Raw genomic sequence first — 21945 nt, forward strand, 5'->3', positions numbered from 1 at the left:
TCTTGCTCCCTCTCGCTCTGTCTCTCTCTCTCGCTCTCTCGCTCCCTCTCGCTCTGTCTCTCTCTCTCGCTCTCTCGCTCCCTCTCGCTCTGTCTCTCTCTCGCTCTCTCTCGCTCTTTCGTGCTCCCTCGCTCGCTCTCTCTCGCTCTTTCGTGCTCTCGCTCTCTCGCTCTCTCTCGCTCTGTCTCTCGCTCTCTCTCGCTCTGTCTCTCGCTCTCTCTCGCTCTCTTGCTCTCTCTCTCTCTCGCTCTTTCGTGCTCTCGCTCTCTCTCGCTCTGTCTCTCTCTCTCGCTCTCTTGCTCCCTCTCACTCTGTCTCTCTCTCTCGCTCTCTCGCTCCCTCTCGCTCTGTCTCTCTCTCTCGCTCTCTCTCGCTCTCTCGCGCTCCCTCGCTCGCTCTCTCGCTCTCTTGCTCGGTCTCTCGCTCTCTCTCGCTCTTTCGTGCTCTCGCTCTCTCTCGCTCTCTCTCGCTCTCTCTCGCTCTCTCTCTCGCTCTCTCGCTCTCTCTCGCTCTTTCGTGCTCTCGCTCTCTCGCTCTCTCTCGCTCTGTCTCTCGCTCTCTCTCGCTCTCTCTCGCTCTGTCTCTCGCTCTCTCTCGCTCTCTTGCTCTCTCTCTCTCTCGCTCTTTCGTGCTCTCGCTCTCTCTCGCTCTCTCTCGCTCTGTCTCTCGCTCTCTCTCGCTCTCTCTCTCTCTCGCTCTCTCTCGCTCTGTCTCTCGCTCTCTCTCGCTCTCTTGCTCGCTCTCTCTCGCTCTCTCTCTCTCTCGCTCTCTCTCGCTCTGTCTCTCGCTCTCTCTCGCTCTCTTGCTCGCTCTCTCTCGCTCTCTCTCTCTCTCTCTCTCTCTCGCTCTCTCTCGCGCTCTCTCGCTCGCTCTCTCGCTCTCTTGCTCTGTCTCTCGCTCTCTCTCGCTCTTTCGTGCTCTCGCTCTCTCGCGCTCCCTCGCTCGCTCTCTCGCTCTCTTGCTCTGTCTCTCTCTCTCTCTCTCGCTCTTTCGTGCTCTCGCTCTCTCTCGCTCTCTCTCGCTCTCTCTCGCTCTGTCTCTCGCTCTCTCTCGCTCTCTCGCTCTCTCTCGCTCTGTCTCTCGCTCTCTCTCGCTCTCTCGCTCTGTCTCTCGCTCTCTCTCGCTCTGTCTCTCGCTCTCTCTCGCTCTCTCGCTCTGTCTCTCGCTCTCTCTCGCTCTCTCTCGCTCTCTCTCGCTCTCTCTCGCTCTCTCTCGCTCTCTCGCTCTGTCTCTCGCTCTCTCTCGCTCTGTCTCTCGCTCTCTCTCGCTCTGTCTCTCGCTCTCTCTCGCTCTCTCTCGCTCTCTCTCGCTCTCTCGCTCTGTCTCTCGCTCTCTCTCGCTCTCTCGCTCTGTCTCTCGCTCTCTCTCGCTCTCTCTCGCTCTCTCTCGCTCTGTCTCTCGCTCTCTCTCGCTCTCTCGCTCTGTCTCTCGCTCTCTCTCGCTCTCTCTCGCTCTCTCTCGCTCTGTCTCTCGCTCTGTCTCTCGCTCTCTCTCGCTCTCTCTCGCTCTCTCTCGCTCTCTCTCGCTCTCTTGCTCTCTCTCGCTCTGTCTCTCGCTCTCTCTCGCTCTCTCTCGCTCTCTCTCGCTCTCTCTCGCTCTCTCTCGCTCTCTTGCTCTCTCTCGCTCTGTCTCTCTCTCTCGCTCCCTCGCTCTCTCTCTTTCTCGCTCTTTCGTGCTCTCGCTCTCTCTTTCTCGCTCTTTCGTGCTCTCGCTCTCTCGCTCTCTCTCGCTCTGTCTCTCGCTCTCTCTCGCTCTCTCTCGCTCTGTCTCTCGCTCTCTCGCTCTGTCTCTCGCTCTCTCTCGCTCTCTTGCTCTCTCTCTCTCTCGCTCTTTCGTGCTCTCGCTCTCTCTCGCTCTCTCTCGCTCTGTCTCTCGCTCTCTCTCGCTCTCTTGCTCTCTCTCGCTCTCGCTCTCTCTCGCTCTCTTGCTCTCTCTCGCTCTGTCTCTCTCTCTCGCTCCCTCGCTCTCTCTCTTTCTCGCTCTTTCGTGCTCTCGCTCTCTCTTTCTCGCTCTTTCGTGCTCTCGCTCTCTCTTTCTCGCTCTTTCGTGCTCTCTCTCTTTCTCGCTCTTTCGTGCTCTCGCTCTCTCTCGCTCTCTCGCTCCCTCGCTCTCGCTCTCTTGCTCTCTCTCGCTCTGTCTCTCTCTCTCGCTCCCTCGCTCTCTCTCTTTCTCGCTCTTTCGTGCTCTCGCTCTCTCTTTCTCGCTCTTTCGTGCTCTCGCTCTCTCGCTCTCTCTCGCTCTGTCTCTCGCTCTCTCTCGCTCTCTCGCTCTGTCTCTCGCTCTCTCTCGCTCTCTTGCTCTCTCTCTCTCTCGCTCTTTCGTGCTCTCGCTCTCTCTCGCTCTCTCTCGCTCTCTCTCGCTCTGTCTCTCGCTCTCTCTCGCTCTCTTGCTCTCTCTCGCTCTCGCTCTCGCTCTCTCTCGCTCTCTTGCTCTCTCTCGCTCTGTCTCTCTCTCTCGCTCCCTCGCTCTCTCTCTTTCTTTCGTGCTCTCGCTCTCTCTTTCTCGCTCTTTCGTGCTCTCGCTCTCTCTTTCTCGCTCTTTCGTGCTCTCTCTCTTTCTCGCTCTTTCGTGCTCTCGCTCTCTCTCGCTCTCTCGCTCCCTCGCTCTCGCTCTCTCTCGCTCTCTTGCTCTCTCTCGCTCTGTCTCTCTCTCTCGCTCCCTCGCTCTCTCTCTTTCTCGCTCTTTCGTGCTCTCGCTCTCTCTTTCTCGCTCTTTCGTGCTCTCGCTCTCGCTCTTTCTCGCTCTTTCGTGCTCTTGCTCTCTCGGTCGCTCTCTCTCGCTCTCTCTCTCTTTCTCTCTCTCTCGCTCTCTCTCGCTCCCTCGCTCTCTCTCTTTCTCTGTCTTTCGTGCTCTTGCTCTCTCGCTCGCTCTCTCTCGCTCTCTCTCTTTCTCTCTCTCTCGCTCTCTCTCGCTCCCTCGCTCTCTCTCTTCTCGCTCTTTCGTGCTCTCGCTCTCTCTCGCTCTCTCTCGCTCTCTCTCGCTCCCTCGCTCTCTCTCTTTCTCGCTCTTTCTCGCTCTTTCGTGCTCTTGCTCTCTCGCTCGCTCTCGCTCGCTCTCTCTCGCTCTCTCTCGCTCTCTCTCGCTCTCTCTCTCGCTCTCGCTCTCTCTCGCTCTCTCTCGCTCCCTCGCTCTCGCTCTCGCTCTTTCGTGCTCTCGCTCTCTCTCTGACCCCTGAGGAGAAGTGAGCAGTGTTGTTCAGGTCAGAGCCTCCAGTCCTTCACACCATCTCAGAGTGTGCAGAGAAGAGTGTACCTGTTGCCAGGCAACTCCAGCCTCCTCACACTCAAGCACAGGATACAGGCACAGACACATATATCTATGTGTCCTTTGTCATTAGGCCTGACATGTATCCAGTCCAGAGCAGGGAACGCTTGGATTCTATTGTTGAGGCTGTTTTTGTAAAGTTACTTCTACTACCCAGATTTGTTCTGATCTGATTAATGTTTGGGCTCAGGCTGGCCATATGTGAATAAAAGCCATAAGAAAAAACATGAAGCAGTTAAAATGAGATCATGAACCTCTTTTGACTTGAAATGAGATGTTTTGACTTATTTCAATTGCAAAAAATACTTATTTCACTGCCAGATGGTTCTTAGTTTTAGCAAGTCACATTCACTCAAAATAAAGTGAGCAAATTCTTTTATGTTTTTTTATGTCAAAGTTCTCATCTGCACCTGCCATTTTGCCCATAGATGTGTGCAGAACCTCAAAAGCAGTTTTTCACTTTATATTGCTGATTTAAACAGCTCAAATGGTGAATTTGGTCTTTTGATCTTCCACATGATTTACAAAATGAAAGACACAGAACTTCAAAATGTGCCATTCAATATATCACAGTGACATAAGCAGTATTCAGGACAGTTATGGAAGTATTGTCAGGGTTTCCTGCTGTGTGTGCTCATGTCCTGTCCTGTTCTAGGCGGAGAACTTGCTCTTGGACGCAGACATGAACATAAAGATCGCAGACTTTGGCTTCAGTAATGAGTTCACTCTGGGGAACAAGCTGGACACATTCTGCGGCTCCCCTCCGTACGCCGCGCCCGAGCTGTTCCAGGGGAAGAAGTACGACGGGCCTGAGGTGGACGTATGGAGCCTGGGGGTCATCCTCTACACCCTGGTCAGCGGCTCGCTGCCCTTTGACGGACAGAACCTCAAGGTCTGTAACACACACTCAAGCTCCGCTGCTTTGTGTACGCCACCGGTACCTGCAACCTTTGCTGTGTCACTCATTATCAAATGTATGGATAAAGTTCAAAAATGACACGCAGCATTAAAATGCATTAAAAGTCATAAAAAATGAATTTTGCCTAAATCAAGGCCTTAAATGTAATTGAAAAAAAAAAAAACATCTGTAAAAATTCAAATTTCTCATTTTATTTTTCAGGTTCAAAATTCAATATATCAGACAGAAATTAGATATGAATTAACCCCTCTGTAAACAATGTTCAAAAAGTTTTTAAATCGAAGACAGGGAGAAGTCTGGAGTCTGTAGGAGATACTGAAGTGGAGATGTTGTGATTTCACACAAAACTAATGCTCGAGTCGTCAAAACATGGTAAAGGGATAGTTCAGTCTATTTTTTAAAGGTCCTATATCATGCAAAATCGACTATTTCCTTATCAAAAACACCCCCAGAGTGGTTTGTGGTTTCATTCGCAGTTCTCAGTAATCCTCCTGAATCCTGCTCTGAGCAGCTGCTCCGCCCTCTGCTGGTGAACGACTGACCTGCTCAGTTGTGTCGGAACAGCGGAACGGAAGTGCTCGGCGTCTGTAATGTAATGTCTTATGTCTGGTCCGAAATAGCTGATTTTAAATTCTCCTGTGGGAAGAATTTAAAATGAGCTATTTCGGACCACTGCAAAAGAAACAACCACATCATGGACTGGGACGAGGCTCGGGTCATTAGATCGCAAACCAATCAATTCAAACGCTGGATAAAAGAAGCCATAGAAATCAGGAAACGGAGCACCGACACCATCAACCGTGACGAAGGAGCGTTTCTCCTGTCCCACACCTGGGACACCCTCCTCCAATGATTATCGCCCTGAATCCACCGGGCGGCAGGGGGCGTGGCCAGTCTGTCGGACCTGCTGGGACCGTCAGACTGGCCACGCCTCGGAAGTAAGAACAGCTGATAAGTGACACGTCACCGCACGCCGGTGATACTTCTGATGACGGCCTGCAGATGGCGCTGAAACATGTAAAGGTAAAAGATCTTTAAGAGATAAGATAAGATAAGATGATACTTTATTGATCTCACAGATGAAGAAATTGCATTCGATGAGCGAGCATCCGGCAGCAGCACCCATTCAGTGCGCACCACTCTTTTTCCACTCTTTTTTTTCTTTGGTGAAAGATCGTTGTGTCGAAGCCGCCATCTTCACTTTAACATCTCTAACCTTAGTGTCTGACAAAACGAACCTAAAAAGTGATACTGGATTGTATAACACTTCCACCATATTTGAATAGGGAAAACGTAGAAGAGCTTGGTAGCTTCTACAGTGCCTCTCGAAAGTATTCATACACCTTGAACTTTTGCCCATTTTGTCATGTTTACAACCCTAAACATAAAGATTTTATTTAGATTTTTTTACTGAACGTTCACACACAAGTAACAGACAACTGTGAAGCGAAAGCAAAATGATACATGATTCTGTTATTTTTCAAAAAATAGAAAACCGAAAAGTGGGACTTGCATAAGTATCATACAGCATGAATGAATACTTTGTGGAACCCCCTTTTGCTGTAATAACAGCACAAGTCTTTTGGGGTTTGACTCTACAAGATTAGCACATGTAGAGACTGACATTTTAGTCCATTCCTCTTTACAAAACAACTCAAGCTCTGTCACATTAGAAGGAGAGCGTTTGTGAACAGCAGTTTTCAGATTATTCCACAGATTTTCAATAGGATTTAGGTCAGGACTTTGACTGGAAATAAGGAAATAGCATAACAACATGGCTAAAAGCTCCAAAAAGTCGATTTTGCATGATATAGGACCTTTAAGGGTAAGAACTAGCTAAATTCTCAACATTGACCACCGTGTGAAAAATGTGTTCACCTGCAGCGTCTGGCCTTCACTGGGAAGAATCAAAGCTTATTTCCTTTTTCCACTGTGAGCGCCAGCCCGGCACTTTACGCATCTACTAGCATTTCCACTTGCTGCTGGCCTGGTGCCCGTCGGGCCAGGTCACATTTATCTCCGTGATCCTAGTCTTTTGTCCCCTGTGGGTGAAACAAGAGACGCTGCAGTCCACTTCCAAATCGTACAGTAACAAAGAGTCTGATTTTGGCACAGAAGTGGACCAACTGTCAGTGTGTGAACGCTCAGGACATGCCAACCAAACATTAGCCATTGTTAGTGTTTAGAGGAGCTGCGCAATTTAGGAAAAAAAGCTTATTCTCATTTTTTGTGTTCACTGGGAACGTCCTTGTGTGATATAAAAATGGGCTTGATGGAAACAATATAAACAAATGTAAGAGATCAGAAGGGGCGTATACTTTCTCACAGTGCTGTGTATGAACTGCAAAATGAGTGTGTGTCATGTGGACGATACAGTGTCAGCTTTAGTGTTAGTTGTGTGTAATTGCCTAAAGCCCTGACAGCGCAGAGCCCCGGTGAAGAGCCATGTGACTCTTCTTTGGACAAATGGCTCTAATGATGGACACGGCCAGTGAAGCTCTGACCGAGGATGAGCTGTAGTCCTTTACCGGACCACTGACCAGGGCACGCTCGGAGCTGGAGCTGCGTTTGCTTGGACAGACAAAGTTTTCAGCTTTGTCTTTATAATAAAAAGATATAGCGCTCGGTTATACTCGCTGACCTTTTGAAGAACTGCACTTCTCACAGTGGTTTGATCACACAATATGCTTTACTTCTACTGGAGTCACTTTGTTTTTGAGTTGAACATTTGGTTTCTATTTCCTCCGTGAGTAAATGTGTAAGAGCCAAAAGCTTAATTGACATGATTTGAATGAAACTATGTTGTATTCTCACGACTAAAACTGTCTGTCGGTGCTTGAGTGAATATTTGAGTCACTTCTACGTAAGTTATTTTAAAGTAACATTACTCTGGAGTTAATATTTAGGCTCTACACCTCTGATAAGAACTATGTACTTTAAAACAGCTGTGAGAGAATGGACATGTGTACATGTGTTTATGTGTAGCTTGAGGAGCTACGAGCTAACCACACAGAAAGTGAGCCCCCGCAAAACAGACGCCTTTGCATCACTCAGATGTGTTCACTAGCCATCAGAAATAGATCGTTTTTAGCCTCTTAACCCCCACCTGAACCAAACACATTTTCTCCAGTTTGGCATTACCCAAATCTAAAAGCATTGAAATAGTGATGAAATGTATCCGTATTATCATTTCTCAATTTTCTATTCGATTTTTGTTATTGCATAATCAAAATAACCACCTTTAGTTGATTCCTGAACTTAGGCAGACCTTTTATACAAACCTCAGCTCAAACAAAAACAAAGGCGTTCTTCCAGAATCATTTAACAGACTCAAATCAATTTGCATCAAAGTGGACTATTATAAAGTCCCACGACGATTATTGAGATGATTTAAATTGAGATTGCGATTAAGATAAAGCTTTGTTTAATTGGCCAGCCCTAGCTCTAAGTTTGAAGCTGAAGTCATGGTATTTGCATCTGCCGTTGCTTAGTGAGGGCTCCCTGATCAGCCAATAGGAGCATCTACAGCCCCATCGCTGGGTTCAAGTGCACTATCACACAAAATGCTGGCCCAGAGCCGGTCGGGCCATGCTCTAGATGACCCCCCATGATTTGATGAGTGAACAACATGGTGACCCTCTCTCTGACTGACCCCCTCTCTGACTGAGCCTCTCTCTGACTGACCCCCTCTCTGACTGACCCTCTCTCTGACTGACCCTCTCTCTGACTGACCCCCTCTCTGACTGAGCCTCTCTCTGACTGAGCCTCTCTCTGACTGAGCCTCTCTCTGACTGACCCCCTCTCAGACTGACCCCCTCTCTGACTGACCCTCTCTCTGACTGACCCTCTCTCTGACTGACCCCCTCTCAGACTGACCCCCTCTCTGACTGACCCCCTCTCTGACTGACCCTCTCTCTGACTGACCCCCTCTCTGACTGAGCCTCTCTCTGACTGAGCCTCTCTCTGACTGACCCTCTCTCTGACTGACCCTCTCTCTGACTGACCCCCTCTCTGACTGAGCCTCTCTCTGACTGACCCTCTCTGACTGAGCCTCTCTCTGACTGACCCTCTCTCTGACTGACCCTCTCTCTGACTGAGCCTCTCTCTGACTGACCCCCTCTCTGACTGACCCTCTCTCTGACTGAGCCTCTCTCTGACTGAGCCCCTCTCTGACTGACCCCCTCTCTGACTGACCCCCTCTCTGACTGAGCCTCTCTCTGACTGACCCTCTCTCTGACTGAGCCTCTCTCTGACTGACCCCCTCTCTGACTGACCCTCTCTCAGACTGACCCCCTCTCTGACTGACCCCCTCTCTGACTGAGCCTCTCTCTGACTGAGCCTCTCTCTGACTGACCCTCTCTCTGACTGAGCCCCTCTCTGACTGACCCCCTCTCTGACTGACCCCCTCTCTGACTGAGCCTCTCTCTGACTGAGCCTCTCTCTGACTGACCCTCTCTCTGACTGAGCCCCTCTCTGACTGACCCCCTCTCTGACTGACCCCCTCTCTGACTGAGCCCCTCTCTGACTGACCCCCTCTCTGACTGACCCCCTCTCTGACTGACCCTCTCTCTGACTGAGCCTCTCTCTGACTGACCCTCTCTCTGACTGAGCCTCTCTCTGACTGACCCTCTCTCTGACTGAGCCCCTCTCTGACTGACCCCCTCTCTGACTGACCCCCTCTCTGACTGACCCCCTCTCTGACTGAGCCTCTCTCTGACTGACCCTCTCTCTGACTGAGCCCCTCTCTGACTGAGCCCCTCTCTGACTGAGCCTCTCTCTGACTGACCCCCTCTCTGACTGAGCCTCTCTCTGACTGACCCTCTCTCTGACTGAGCCCCTCTCTGACTGACCCCCTCTCTGACTGAGCCCCTCTCTGACTGACCCTCTCTCTGACTGACCCCCTCTCTGACTGACCCCCTCTCTGACTGACCCTCTCTCTGACTGACCCTCTCTCTGACTGAGCCCCTCTCTGACTGACCCCCTCTCTGACTGACCCCCTCTCTGACTGAGCCTCTCTCTGACTGACCCTCTCTCTGACTGACCCTCTCTCTGACTGAGCCCCTCTCTGACTGACCCCCTCTCTGACTGACCCCCTCTCTGACTGACCCCCTCTCTGACTGACCCTCTCTCTGACTGACCCTCTCTCTGACTGAGCCCCTCTCTGACTGACCCCCTCTCTGACTGACCCCCTCTCTGACTGAGCCTCTCTCTGACTGACCCTCTCTCTGACTGAGCCCCTCTCTGACTGAGCCCCTCTCTGACTGAGCCTCTCTCTGACTGACCCCCTCTCTGACTGAGCCTCTCTCTGACTGACCCTCTCTCTGACTGAGCCCCTCTCTGACTGACCCCCTCTCTGACTGAGCCCCTCTCTGACTGACCCTCTCTCTGACTGACCCCCTCTCTGACTGACCCTCTCTCTGACTGACCCTCTCTCTGACTGAGCCTCTCTCTGACTGACCCTCTCTCTGACTGACCCCCTCTCTGACTGACCCCCTCTCTGACTGACCCTCTCTCTGACTGACCCTCTCTCTGACTGAGCCTCTCTCTGACTGAGCCTCTCTCTGACTGACCCTCTCTCTGACTGACCCTCTCTCTGACTGACCCCCTCTCTGACTGACCCCCTCTCTGACTGACCCCCTCTCTGACTGACCCCCTCTCTGACTGACCCTCTCTCTGACTGACCCTCTCTCTGACTGACCCCCTCTCTGACTGACCCCCTCTCTGACTGACCCTCTCTCTGACTGACCCTCTCTCTGACTGACCCTCTCTCTGACTGACCCTCTCTCTGACTGACCCCCTCTCTGACTGACCCCCTCTCTGACTGACCCCCTCTCTGACTGACCCTCTCTCTGACTGACCCTCTCTCTGACTGACCCCCTCTCTGACTGACCCCCTCTCTGACTGACCCCCTCTCTGACTGAGCCTCTCTCTGACTGACCCCCTCTCTGACTGAGCCTCTCTCTGACTGACCCTCTCTCTGACTGAGCCCCTCTCTGACTGACCCTCTCTCTGACTGAGCCCCTCTCTGGCTGAGCCTCTCTCTGACTGACCCCCTCTCTGACTGACCCCCTCTCTGGCTGAGCCTCTCTCTGACTGACCCCCTCTCTGACTGAGCCTCTCTCTGACTGACCCTCTCTCTGACTGACCCTCTCTCTGGCTGAGCCTCTCTCTGGCTGAGCCTCTCTCTGACTGACCCCCTCTCTGACTGACCCCCTCTCTGGCTGAGCCTCTCTCTGACTGACCCCCTCTCTGACTGAGCCTCTCTCTGACTGACCCCCTCTCTGACTGAGCCTCTCTCTGACTGACCCTCTCTCTGACTGACCCTCTCTCTGGCTGAGCCTCTCTCTGACTGACCCTCTCTCTGACTGACCCTCTCTCTGGCTGACCCTCTCTCTGGCTGAGCCTCTCTCTGACTGACCCCCTCTTTGACTGACCCTCTGTGCTGCTGTGTCCACAGGAGCTGAGGGAGCGCGTGCTGAGGGGAAAGTACCGCATTCCCTTCTACATGTCCACGGACTGTGAGAACCTCCTCAAGAAGTTCCTCATCCTCAACCCTTCCAAGAGAGGCAGCCTGGAGGTCAGACACCGCTCTCTTCTACTGCAGCTGCACAACGTTATCACACCTTTTTTTACTCCTTCCATTTTGTTTTATAGCAATTTTTACTCATCACATTTCCATAGTTTTTGTTCAGGCGTAACAAGCGCACTGTATTGAAACGGTTTAGTAAAAGTAATGTCGGATGAGTATTGTTATTGCAGTAAGTTCTCAGTCTCACATTTACATTAGAGAAGTTTGGACACTTTCCAAAAGCAAGTGTCCATTATATCTTTGAACTATTGGAAATGAATAAGTGTCTGCGTACATTGGTGTATGAATGAGAGTATGAATGGGTGAGTGGATCCTTGCTGTAAAGCGCTTTGAGTGCCTAATGTCGGTGGAAAAGTGCTGTATAAGTGGAGACCATTTACCATTTACCAATAAAAGCCTGTTGGCTCGTGATAAAAGTTGAATTGGATTGGATATGCAGTGATAAAAAGTGTGCAGTTGATCTGGCGTAGAAGAGGACCAACTGTTTGGTGTGAACTCACTGAACAGACACGTTGCTATTGTGTGTCATGTAGTGGGCTGTTTAATCATTGTTTTATACACATGACACCCATCGAGACAGGAGATGACCTGAATGAAAGAGGTTTTAGAAAGGCGTCAACTGGACTGGGTTGTTTGAGTTGAGAATGTGCCTCTGACAGCGTGTGTGTGTGTGTGTGTGTTTGTGTGTGTGTGTGTGTTTGTGTGTATGTCCCAGCAGCAGATCATGAGAGACCGATGGATGAATGTAGGCCACGAAGAGGAGGAACTCAAGCCTTACATCGAGCCCCAGCCGGACTACAAGGACCCGCGCCGGACAGGTACAAACACCACCGCCTCCTCCTGGGTCCCTCTGTCCCCCCTCTGTCCCTCACTGTTCCCCTTTGTCCCCCCTCTGCCCCCTTCTGTCCCCCTCTGTTCCCCCTCTGACCCTCTGCTGCCCTGTGTGTGCAGACGTCATGCTGCAGATGGGCTTCTCTCAGGAGGAGATCCAGGACTCGCTGGTCAACCAGAAGTACAACGATGTGATGGCTACCTACCTACTGCTGGACTACAGAAACTCTGAGGTAGGGTCACAAGGCTGACTTAGGGCAAAAATACATTTATCATCTTCAAATTTCCTAGGGCTAGGCACCGTTAAATTTGTTTCCATACCAGTACCTTAATGATGCTTGGCAAAAATGAGGAAAGAGGATTTTCTTAATGTATCTGTGAAGAGCAGCAGAACTTTAAGTATATGACACCAGTTTCTCTCTTTCAGCTGGAGGAAGGCTTCATCAAGCCCCGCCCAGGAAGTGATGTAAGCAACATAATCGCGCCCTCCCCGCCTCACAAGGTACACCAGGACTGTAGGGCTAACGCGTACACTGAGCTACATGCTGTTCTACGGTCTGATGTCAGAAAGCTCCAATATCACCTCTGCAAATGCCTTAGCCCTGGTATTTCCTCAGGAATAACCGTAACACAGTCAGAACAAGCTCGGTAAAGGTGTCAGGACGGGGCTTCATGGACACTCCAAAGTGAGGAGCAAAATCTGCACAATCACTGAAACGTACCAACCAACCACCACTGCAGCGTCACATGACTCCGAGTGGATCCTGTCTCTGTTATGTCCTTATAAGTTAGTAGCAGCGTCTTGTCTGAAAGAAGAAAAAAAAATAGCTCAAGATTACACGGCAGACAGTGAGTTACTGACGGACAGTCACAGCATCAGGTTAAAAACATTGCATCAGGAGCAAAGACTTCACCGGAGGAAGCTTCCACAGTGTTTATGTCTTGAAGCTAACAGTTAACACTAAAGAAATATTAAAATATCACCAAGATTTTTCTTTAGTATAAATACTTTTTAGTTGTTAAATTTTTGTGGTGTTGTTTTTTTATCCTAACCTTTAGCTCTGTGATAAAAAAAAAATCCTGCCTTAAAAAGACGTTTCATGCAGTTTAAAATTTACATCCAACATAATGTTTTTAACACTTCCATCAGGATCTCACTGTCTGTGATGTTTTCTTAAACTATTCGTTGATTTGTGCAAGGCATCGCTGAACCTTATTGGGAAAATAGTGAGAGAGGAAGGACCGCACTGGGAGTCACGTGTCATTTCCATGCATAGGGCCTATAGGTTGTACACTGTCTTCCAAATTATTATGCAACTTGTATTTCAGTGTCATAAAGGTAAAAAAAAATTGTTAATGCTGGTGATAATTAGTGATGATTAGTTGTCAGGTTAAGTCCAGTTAAGAGAAAAACTACTGAAAAAGGATGTTCCACTTTAATAAGCAGATCATCATTTTCAGGCAATATGGGAATGAAAAATGAAACATTTCTCTGCTGATGAAAAGCGTGGAATAGTTGAATGTCTTGGACTAGGTATGAAAACCTTCGATATTTCATAAAAGATGGAGCGTAATCATCGTACTGTTCAGAGATTTGTGGCTGACTCAGAGAAAACACAGGTTTGTGCAGATAAAGGCACAATAAGGACGGTTTCTGCCTGACAAATACATCAGATGGATAGAACAGCTGCTACAAAGCAGCATACAGGTATTTGAAGCTGCATCAAGGTGTAGGACCCTCCAGAGGCTGCAGTTGTGCATAAACCTTCTATCCGGGCCTCCCCTAAACTGTTCATTGAAGCTGATGAACAGAAACGGCTGCAGTGGCTCAGAAATACATGAAGACTCATTTTCAAACAGTCTTGTTCACTGATGAGGCCGTGTAGCCCTGGATGGTCAGATCAAGAGTAGTGGATAGTTGGTGAATGGCCACAATGTCCCAACAAGGCTGTGACGTCAGTAAGGAGGGGGCGGAGTCATGTTTTGGGCCAGAATCATGGGGAGAGAGCTGGTCGGCCCCATTAGGCTCCCTGAAGGTGTGAAAATGACCTTTGAAAAATATGAGTTTCTGACTGACCACTGTCTTCTATGCTACAAAAAAAAATCTTCATCATGACAACGCACCATGTCCTGCTGTGAAGAAAACCTCTGCATCACTGGCTACTATGGGCATAAAAGGAGAGAAACTCATGATGTGGACCCCCTCCTCCCCTGACCTCAACCCTATTGAGAACCTTTGGAGCCTCAAGCAAAACATCTATGAGAGTGGGAGGCAGTTTTCATCCAAACGGCAGCTCTGGGAGGCTATTCTGACATCCTGCAGAGAAATCCAAGCAGAAACTGTCCAAAAAATCATAAAGTTTAATGGATTTAAGAAGCTGCTATAAAATAAGAGGTCCTATGTTGAAATGTAACTTGACCCGTTACGATGTTTATGATTGAAATTGCTCTTTTGGTTTCAGTAAATATGACCTCCTAATGCTGTAAATTCAACAAATGACCATTTTCAGTTAGTTAGAACCTATGAAATGTATTGAAACTATGAGTTGCATAATCATTTGGAACAGTAGACTTTGAGTTGTTTATCATATTTGTTTTCGAGTAAAGTACTGTTATCATTGGGAGGTTTTTCATATATACATTCATATTAGACAGTTAGAGGCTTGAAAATGATGCTGACCGTCATTTAAGTTGACAATTTGGAAAATCTTTGAAAAATATCATTTGCATAATCATTTGGACCAGCGCCCCTGTCTATATGGTAAATGTCTTGTTCTGATTTTGTCTCCCGCTGTCCCAGGTACAGCGCAGCGTCTCATCCAACCAGAAGGCGCCGAACCGCAGAGCCACAGAGCAGGGTGAGCATGGTGGGTGTCCAAAGGGACTGGGCGAACACAGTGCATCACCTGATGGGGGGGCTAAAGACTGACCTGTCCTCTGTCCCCTCTGTGCCCAGGGTCGTCCTACTCCAAGAGGGGTGGACAGGGGGACAACCGCAGCTCCACAGAGGAGTCCAGCAGGAAGGGCTCGTCGGGCAGCTCCACCACCAAGGTCCCAGCCAGCCCCCTGCCCCCAGACCGCAAGAAGAGCGCCACGCCCTCTACTGTAAGAGAACAGAGAGTTCTACTTACCACATCTGTCTGGGCTTCTGCGGGGCATTAAAAAGCTTTACAAGTCATCAATTATGCCAAAGTTAAGGCATTAATAAGCATGAAATCAATATTTCTTAGAGAATATAATTTCTCCTTAGAGACAGAACTTACTATTTTTACTGCATGCATGTCAAAAACACAAAAACAAAGTCATATTCAACTTCAGATTCAACTTCAGATTGAACACAATCATTCCCCTTTGACTGAAGGTTTACAAATCTTATGAAATGAAAAATGCTGAATTTGTAGCATTAAAAATATAGTACAGGTAGAAACTAGGGCTGGGACGATACACTTTTGTCACGATCTGATGCGTATGGCGATACAGTAAGTCATTATAAGTAATATGTTCACCTTAAAATGTGTAAAAAGAAAAACAGTCATGTGTTCAAAGTTATAAACCAAATGCCATTTGACATTTAATAAAGTCTTAAGATTGTAACTGTGATTTGAAAACAAAGGAGTGCGTGATAAAAATGCCTCCAAACAAAGGTATTGAAAGTACTGCGATACTTGGTGTTGCAGTATGAAGTATTGTGATCTGATTTTTGTCCCAGCCCTAGAGTGAACGGGCTGTAACGGTCACTAAAATGACGTTACTGTTGGGTTTGACTATCTGAGGCTAGCAGAGTATTGAAAAAAATGTATGTCTGAAGTCTTATCTTTCCAACTTTAATTGTATTGTAATAAGCACGCTTTTGCTCAGTGCAACAGAGCAAACGGTCTGAATGGAGCAAAGCTGTAAGTCAGTCTGAACACGTGCTTAGAAGCCGCCAAAAAACTACTAACTAAGCATCAATGAAGAGACGTTAGGATTAGACGTGAACCTTAACCCAGTGTGGTGCCCTCCTAATGGTGTGTCTCTAACGGCCTCTTTGGTGTGGCTCCTCATAGAACAGCATCCTGTCGACTGGCACCGGCCGCAGTAGGAACTCTCCTCTGACTGAGAGATCCACGCTGGGGACGGGCATCCAGAACGGCAAGGACAGGTACACCCACACCCACACCCACACCACACCACACTCACTCATAAGCACTGCTGTGGTCCGACGTTCCCCAGAGCTCTGCCCAACAACTTCCACGCTCAGGTAGTGCCCTACTCCTCCCCCCATTCATTTAGAACTACTGCCTCTCAAAGCACTATGAATCTCACAACTGAGTCCATGTGAGCACAGAAATGATAAGAATGAGTCCAATGACACAGAGGAGCACCACCTCATGACATCAGCGAGTGAGGGGCAAGCATATTGTGTTCTTGAGATGGAGACAGGCTGACTATGTGGACTACTCAAACGTGCATGAATGAACCACCCCCCCGCCGGTTGAACTTGACGTTTGCCCGTTAAACATGCTTTGATTGGAGCCATCATTCATATCCCCTAATGCTTATCGTGCCATCCGCTTCCATGTAAGCAGCACCATATCTGCTGTCATTCAGGCATATACCTCCTCCAATGGCCACTTGCCTCAGTGGCGCCCCCTACTGTTCCCCATGGATTCCTTGTTAAGGCGCTCTGAGATAAGTGGCTGTTTGAGAAGGCGTGGCTTACTGTACTGTGGGTGCACTGTGCTAACTACATCATCATTATTTACATCTGTGCTTTGAAGTTTGGTGAATCTCTCCCCTCTTCTTTCTCTTTTTCCTCTTCTGTTGTGTGGCTAGCTGTTTGAGCAGGCTGCGTTGCCATACCAACCGCGCTCATTTAGCACAAAGTGAGGAAACACAGCGTCTTCTTTTGCTCTAAGTAATTCAGTCAGAAGCAGAACAGAGCCGCATTGTGGCTTTAGAAACTAAAGACTGCTTCACCTCTACTGTACTGTACTGTACTCTACTGTACTCTACTCTACTGTGCTCTACTGTACTGTACTCTAATGTACTCTACTGTACTGTACTGTACTCTAATGTACTCTACTCTACTGTACTCTAATGTACTCTACTGTACTGTACTGTACTCTAATGTACTCTACTGTACTGTACTCTAATGTACTGTACTCTACTGTACTCTAATGTACTCTACTCTACTGTACTGTACTGTACTCTACTGTTGAGCTGTTAGAGAGTGCAGAGAATACATACGTATGGAATTGCATCGTAATTTGAAATACTGTAAATCTGAGAGTTCTTTTATAGTGCGTTTCCATGAGCTCTGCCTCTCTGTAGTTACAAGCTCTACAAACGTGTGATAGTTTAAGTGTCTCAAACATGAATGCTCCAGGGTCTGTTTAGAACTGGATTTTTTTTGTTATTGTAATATTAGTCAGAAGAATCTGTCATTTTCCAAAATCATTCAGCCGTAGTGTAAGGACAGGTGTCTTTCTGCACACTCCTCTGTCCTCTCTTCTCTCCACGTCCCTCTTTATCCTCTCTCTCCTCATCCCCTCCTTGTCCTCTCCTCTCTCCCTCTCCCCCTCCTCTCTCTCTCTCCTCTCCCCCTCCTCTCTTCTGTCCCTCTCTTCTCTCCTCTCTCCTCTCCTCTCCCCCTCCTCTCTCCTCTCCTCTCCCCCTCCTCTCTCCTCTCCCTCTCCTCTCCCCCTCCTCTCTCCTCTCCTCTCCCCTCCTCTCTTCTCTCCCTCTCTTCTCTCCTCCCCCTCCTCTCTCCCCCTCCTCTCTTCTCTCCTCTCCTCTCCTCTCTCCCTCTCCCCCTCCTCTCCCCTCTCCTCTCCTCTTTCTCCTCTCCTCTCCCCCTCCTCTCTCCTCTCCTCTCTCTCCTCTCCTCTCTCCCTCTCCCCCTCCTCTCCCCTCTCCTCTCCTCTTTCTCCTCTCCTCTCCCTCTCCTCTGTCCCCCATCCCATGACGATGTCTCCATGTACTGCTGCTAACCATGCTCGCCCTGCCCGCCGCACACTCACCCCTCCATGTGCGTGCATCTGTGTGTTCTGTGTGTGTGTGTGTGTGCGCCGGGCGGGTCCCCTCTCCCCCCCTCAGCCTCAACACCCCAGGGTCGCGTGCCTCCACCGCCTCTGCCACAGCCGTGCTCTCCTCATCGTCCTCGCGCCCCCGCCATCACAAGTCCTACTCCTCCTCCAACCACCCCTGCCCCTCCGAGCTGCACAACCAGAGGCCCAGGCAAGTCCCACTCACCCACTCACCCACTCACCCACCCACTCACCCACTCACCCGTCACTGTCATCCTGTGCAGAACTACACCTGTGGTACCTGTGTGGTACCTGTGTGGTACCTGTGTGTCAGCCATACTCCAGCACGACTGCAGAGCCAGTCTCTCAGTCAGACGTTTCTATCCCTGCTCTGCTTACACATTGATTCTTATCCCAAGTTTCTTTCTAAGTCTGACCAGAACTGACTGAACTGACAGCCGCCTGGCCCGGTGTGTGTTGGCAGGCTGAACACTGCGTGTGCACACAGTCAGTACTGGTGTGTGTTGGCCTGGCTGAACACTGCGTGTGCACACAGTCAGTACTGGTGTGTGTTGGCAGGCTGAACACTGCGTGTGCACACAGTCAGTACTGGTGTGTGTTGGCCTGGCTGAACACTGCGTGTGCACACAGTCAGTACTGGTGTGTGTTGGCCTGGCTGAACACTGCGTGTGCACACAGTCAGTACTGGTGTGTGTTGGCAGGCTGAACACTGCGTGTGCACACAGTCAGTACTGGTGTGTGTTGGCCTGGCTGAACACTGCGTGTGCACACAGTCAGTACTGGTGTGTGTTGGCCTGACTGAACACTGCGTGTGCACACAGTCAGTACTGGTGTGTGTTGGCCTGGCTGAACACTGCGTGTGCACACAGTCAGTACTGGTGTGTGTTGGCCTGACTGAACACTGCGTGTGCACACAGTCAGTACTGGTGTGTGTTGGCCTGACTGAACACTGCGTGTGCACACAGTCAGTACTGGTGTGTGTTGGCCTGACTGAACACTGCGTGTGCACACAGTCAGTACTGGTGTGTGTTGGCCTGGCTGAACACTGCGTGTGCACACAGTCAGTACTGGTGTGTGTTGGCCTGGCTGAACACTGCGTGTGCACACAGTCAGTACTGGTGTGTGTTGGCCTGACTGAACACTGCGTGTGCACACAGTCAGTACTGGTGTGTGTTGGCCTGGCTGAACACTGCGTGTGCACACAGTCAGTACTGGTGTGTGTTGGCCTGGCTGAACACTGCGTGTGCACACAGTCAGTACTGGTGTGTGTTGGCAGGCTGAACACTGCGTGTGCACACAGTCAGTACTGGTGTGTGTTGGCAGGCTGAACACTGCGTGTGCACACAGTCAGTACTGGTGTGTGTTGGCCTGGCTGAACACTGCGTGTGCACACAGTCAGTACTGGTGTGTGTTGGCAGGCTGAACACTGCGTGTGCACACAGTCAGTACTGGTGTGTGTTGGCCTGGCTGAACACTGCGTGTGCACACAGTCAGTACTGGTGTGTGTTGGCCTGGCTGAACACTGCGTGTGCACACAGTCAGTACTGGTGTGTGTTGGCCTGGCTGAACACTGCATGTGCACACAGTCAGTACTGGTGTGTGTTGGTCTGACTGATCACTGCGTGTGCACACAGTCAGTACTGGTGTGTGTTGGCCTGGCTGAACACTGCGTGTGCACACAGTCAGTACTGGTGTGTGTTGGCCTGACTGAACACTGCGTGTGCACACAGTCAGTACTGGTGTGTGTTGGCAGGCTGAACACTGCGTGTGCACACAGTCAGTACTGGTGTGTGTTGGCCTGGCTGAACACTGCGTGTGCACACAGTCAGTACTGGTGTGTGTTGGCCTGGCTGAACACTGCGTGTGCACACAGTCAGTACTGGTGTGTGTTGGCCTGGCTGAACACTGCGTGTACACACAGTCAGTACTGGTGTGTGTTGGCAGGCTGAACACTGCGTGTGCACACAGTCAGTACTGGTGTGTGTTGGCCTGACTGAACACTGCGTGTGCACACAGTCAGTACTGGTGTGTGTTGGCCTGGCTGTGGCTGATGAGCAGGAAAAGCAGGAGAGATCAGCGCCAAGGATGATTTCTTTTACTTGTGTGACCACATATGAAATAAGTGGCCTAAGTCGCGCAATGTTTAGCCCGGACTTAATGAAAGTGAGTGAGGAACCATTGCTTATCAACATCATTAGGAATGAGTTTTGGACCACAGCTAACCACATGACCTTTAGTAGCTCCTTTTAAGTTTGAAACTAGTTTGGGCCTGGGCTTTTTTTTCATCAGACTTTAACATTACGGCATAAGATTCAACATTCCACACTTTGTGTATGGAAAACAGGTCAACGTATTTTCTTTGCATAGCAACCACCTGGACTCCTCTTTTAGCACTCGGGGCTGTGAAGCAGCTAGCTGTCTGCCATTATCCAGCAATGATTTGTAGTGGAGGGAATTTGAGCCGTAAAGGTCAGTGATTGAAAACCGAGCAGCAGCACTTTCTCCCCTATAGACAGGGATGAAATGACAGTGTCCAACTGTATTTTAGCGGCAGAGTTGTAGATTTGTCTGGTATTTAGTTGCTTATTCCCACGTTAACTGCACTAAAGTGGGACCTTTCCTAAGCAGTTCCTAAGCAACCACAGGCAGTGTGTGTGTGGAAGTGTAGACGCCACAGTCACTCTGATTACCCAGCGCACCTGAACACAGGCAGACCAGCAGGTTTATCCAGCCGCCCTGTGTTTGTGTGTTGTCCTGGAGACAGGCAAAAGGAGCACGCCTGAGTGACCATTAGCCTTTGAACAGTCACCATAACATCCTAAAGTATACGACAACATACTTTTCCCTTTATTAGCCGTTTGCATCAAACATCAGTTTAGGAATACTTGGTGGCTGTTGTCAACCTCATCTGTGTGAAAGCCTGTTTCAAAATCATTACAGAATGTACTGATCCTTAGGTAATAATTATCTGAGCTCATATTCATTTAGGTTTTCTGCTTTTTGTGGGGTCTGATTCAAATCTATTGGCCACTGAACCTCCTGTTTTAATGGTAATGATGAAGAAATCACATGCCACACTTTTATTCAGAGACTGGTCCATTCTTCTGTGGAGAGAACTTCTATCTTCTATCTATGCGTCATTCTGTCCACTTCCTGAGATTCACACGTGCACCTGCCAAGAGGAGGGCGGGGCACACCTGACAGCACAGTGAGGCGGCGTTACTGCAGTGCCCTGAACAATCAACTCATTTCATTCATGTGTTTTCAGATACTGACACATGCTCATCACTCATGTTGATAAGACCGAAGAGCCCACGATCAAGTGGCTGCTGCACATGCTGCAGGACACTGTTCTTTACTCAGTTGTGGGTTGCAGTCCTGGCTCTGGCTCTTCCTGCTCTTCAGCCCTTTTACATAGATAGATACTTCATTGATCTCACAGATCCTGTCTGTAAAGGGCAAATAATGAGAATTATAAGAATGAGTCATTCACGTTCTATTCATTTCTTTTTGCTCAGAAGCCAATTATCCAATCTGAACGCGGAATGAACTTCACAATTCAGGTTGCCAGATCCAATAACTAAAACCAGTTTGCAATAAACCAAAGATTACTCTCTTATCAAGAGATTCATGACCAAAATCCCAGCACCTGTCCTTGTCAAGTCAAATGCTAATAGATAATATGACAGGCTCACATATGGAGAGATGAAGTGGGTAAAGCTTGTGTTTATGTAGCTTAAGGCAAAGTTCGTTTGTGATTGTACTACTTTTAGCACCAGTAAGCGCTCATGCAACATGCACTGCTTTTAACTTGATAGTGACCCATATGTTTGGTTGTAGCCCCTGGTTTACTCTGACTCAAAAGCGGATCGGGAAAGACCACTTTAGATCCATTAGGTGGGGTGGTTTTCACTGCTGTTGTTCTAAAACTGCTTCAGACCACTATGAGTGTGCCCAACAGGAGGCGCTGTGGGGCTTACATCCGGGCCAGTTAATGTTCTCCTAATGTTAATAAGTTCTTCCCGGTTTTCGCCAAGTTTTTCTTTTGTTTTCACCTCTCTTTTCCCTGTGCTACATTTTAACAACTCACCATGCAATTTGATATCGTGGTTATAGTGGTAGATGTTTTCTGAATGCCTTCCAAACAAGTACATCGTATTCTCCAAGGAGTCCCGGACCGGAAACAACTGTTGTTAAACACATTCACTTCTTCACAGAATACAATGCTGGCGTGTTAATTGTTTCTGCCTTTAGGCGTTGATCACATACTTTTTCTCTGATCCAGTGTTGCCCCCCACCACCAGCATCCCAAA

The 21945-nt window shown here is 49.1% G+C and overlaps 1 protein-coding gene across 4 annotated transcripts in view; it reads left to right on the forward strand.

Moving 5' to 3' along the window:
* The window catches only part of mark2b (MAP/microtubule affinity-regulating kinase 2b), a 73055-nt gene that overhangs the window by 25182 nt on the left and 25928 nt on the right, over positions 1-21945 (forward strand). For 3 of the 4 annotated variants that reach the window (XM_079579599.1, XM_079579601.1, XM_079579602.1), the window contains exons 8-15: positions 3920-4156; positions 10641-10760; positions 11491-11590; positions 11724-11836; positions 12031-12069; positions 14404-14470; positions 14560-14708; positions 15650-15744. In XM_079579599.1, the coding sequence (XP_079435725.1) occupies positions 3920-4156; positions 10641-10760; positions 11491-11590; positions 11724-11836; positions 12031-12069; positions 14404-14470; positions 14560-14708; positions 15650-15744 (920 nt within the window). The remainder of the gene's footprint in view (positions 1-3919; positions 4157-10640; positions 10761-11490; positions 11591-11723; positions 11837-12030; positions 12070-14403; positions 14471-14559; positions 14709-15649; positions 15745-21945) is intronic. The other variant, XM_079579600.1, reaches the window with a different exon arrangement.

This window comes from Gobius niger (genome assembly GCF_951799975.1).
Source record: "Gobius niger genome assembly, chromosome: 21".
NCBI classification, from domain to species: domain Eukaryota; kingdom Metazoa; phylum Chordata; class Actinopteri; order Gobiiformes; family Gobiidae; genus Gobius; species Gobius niger.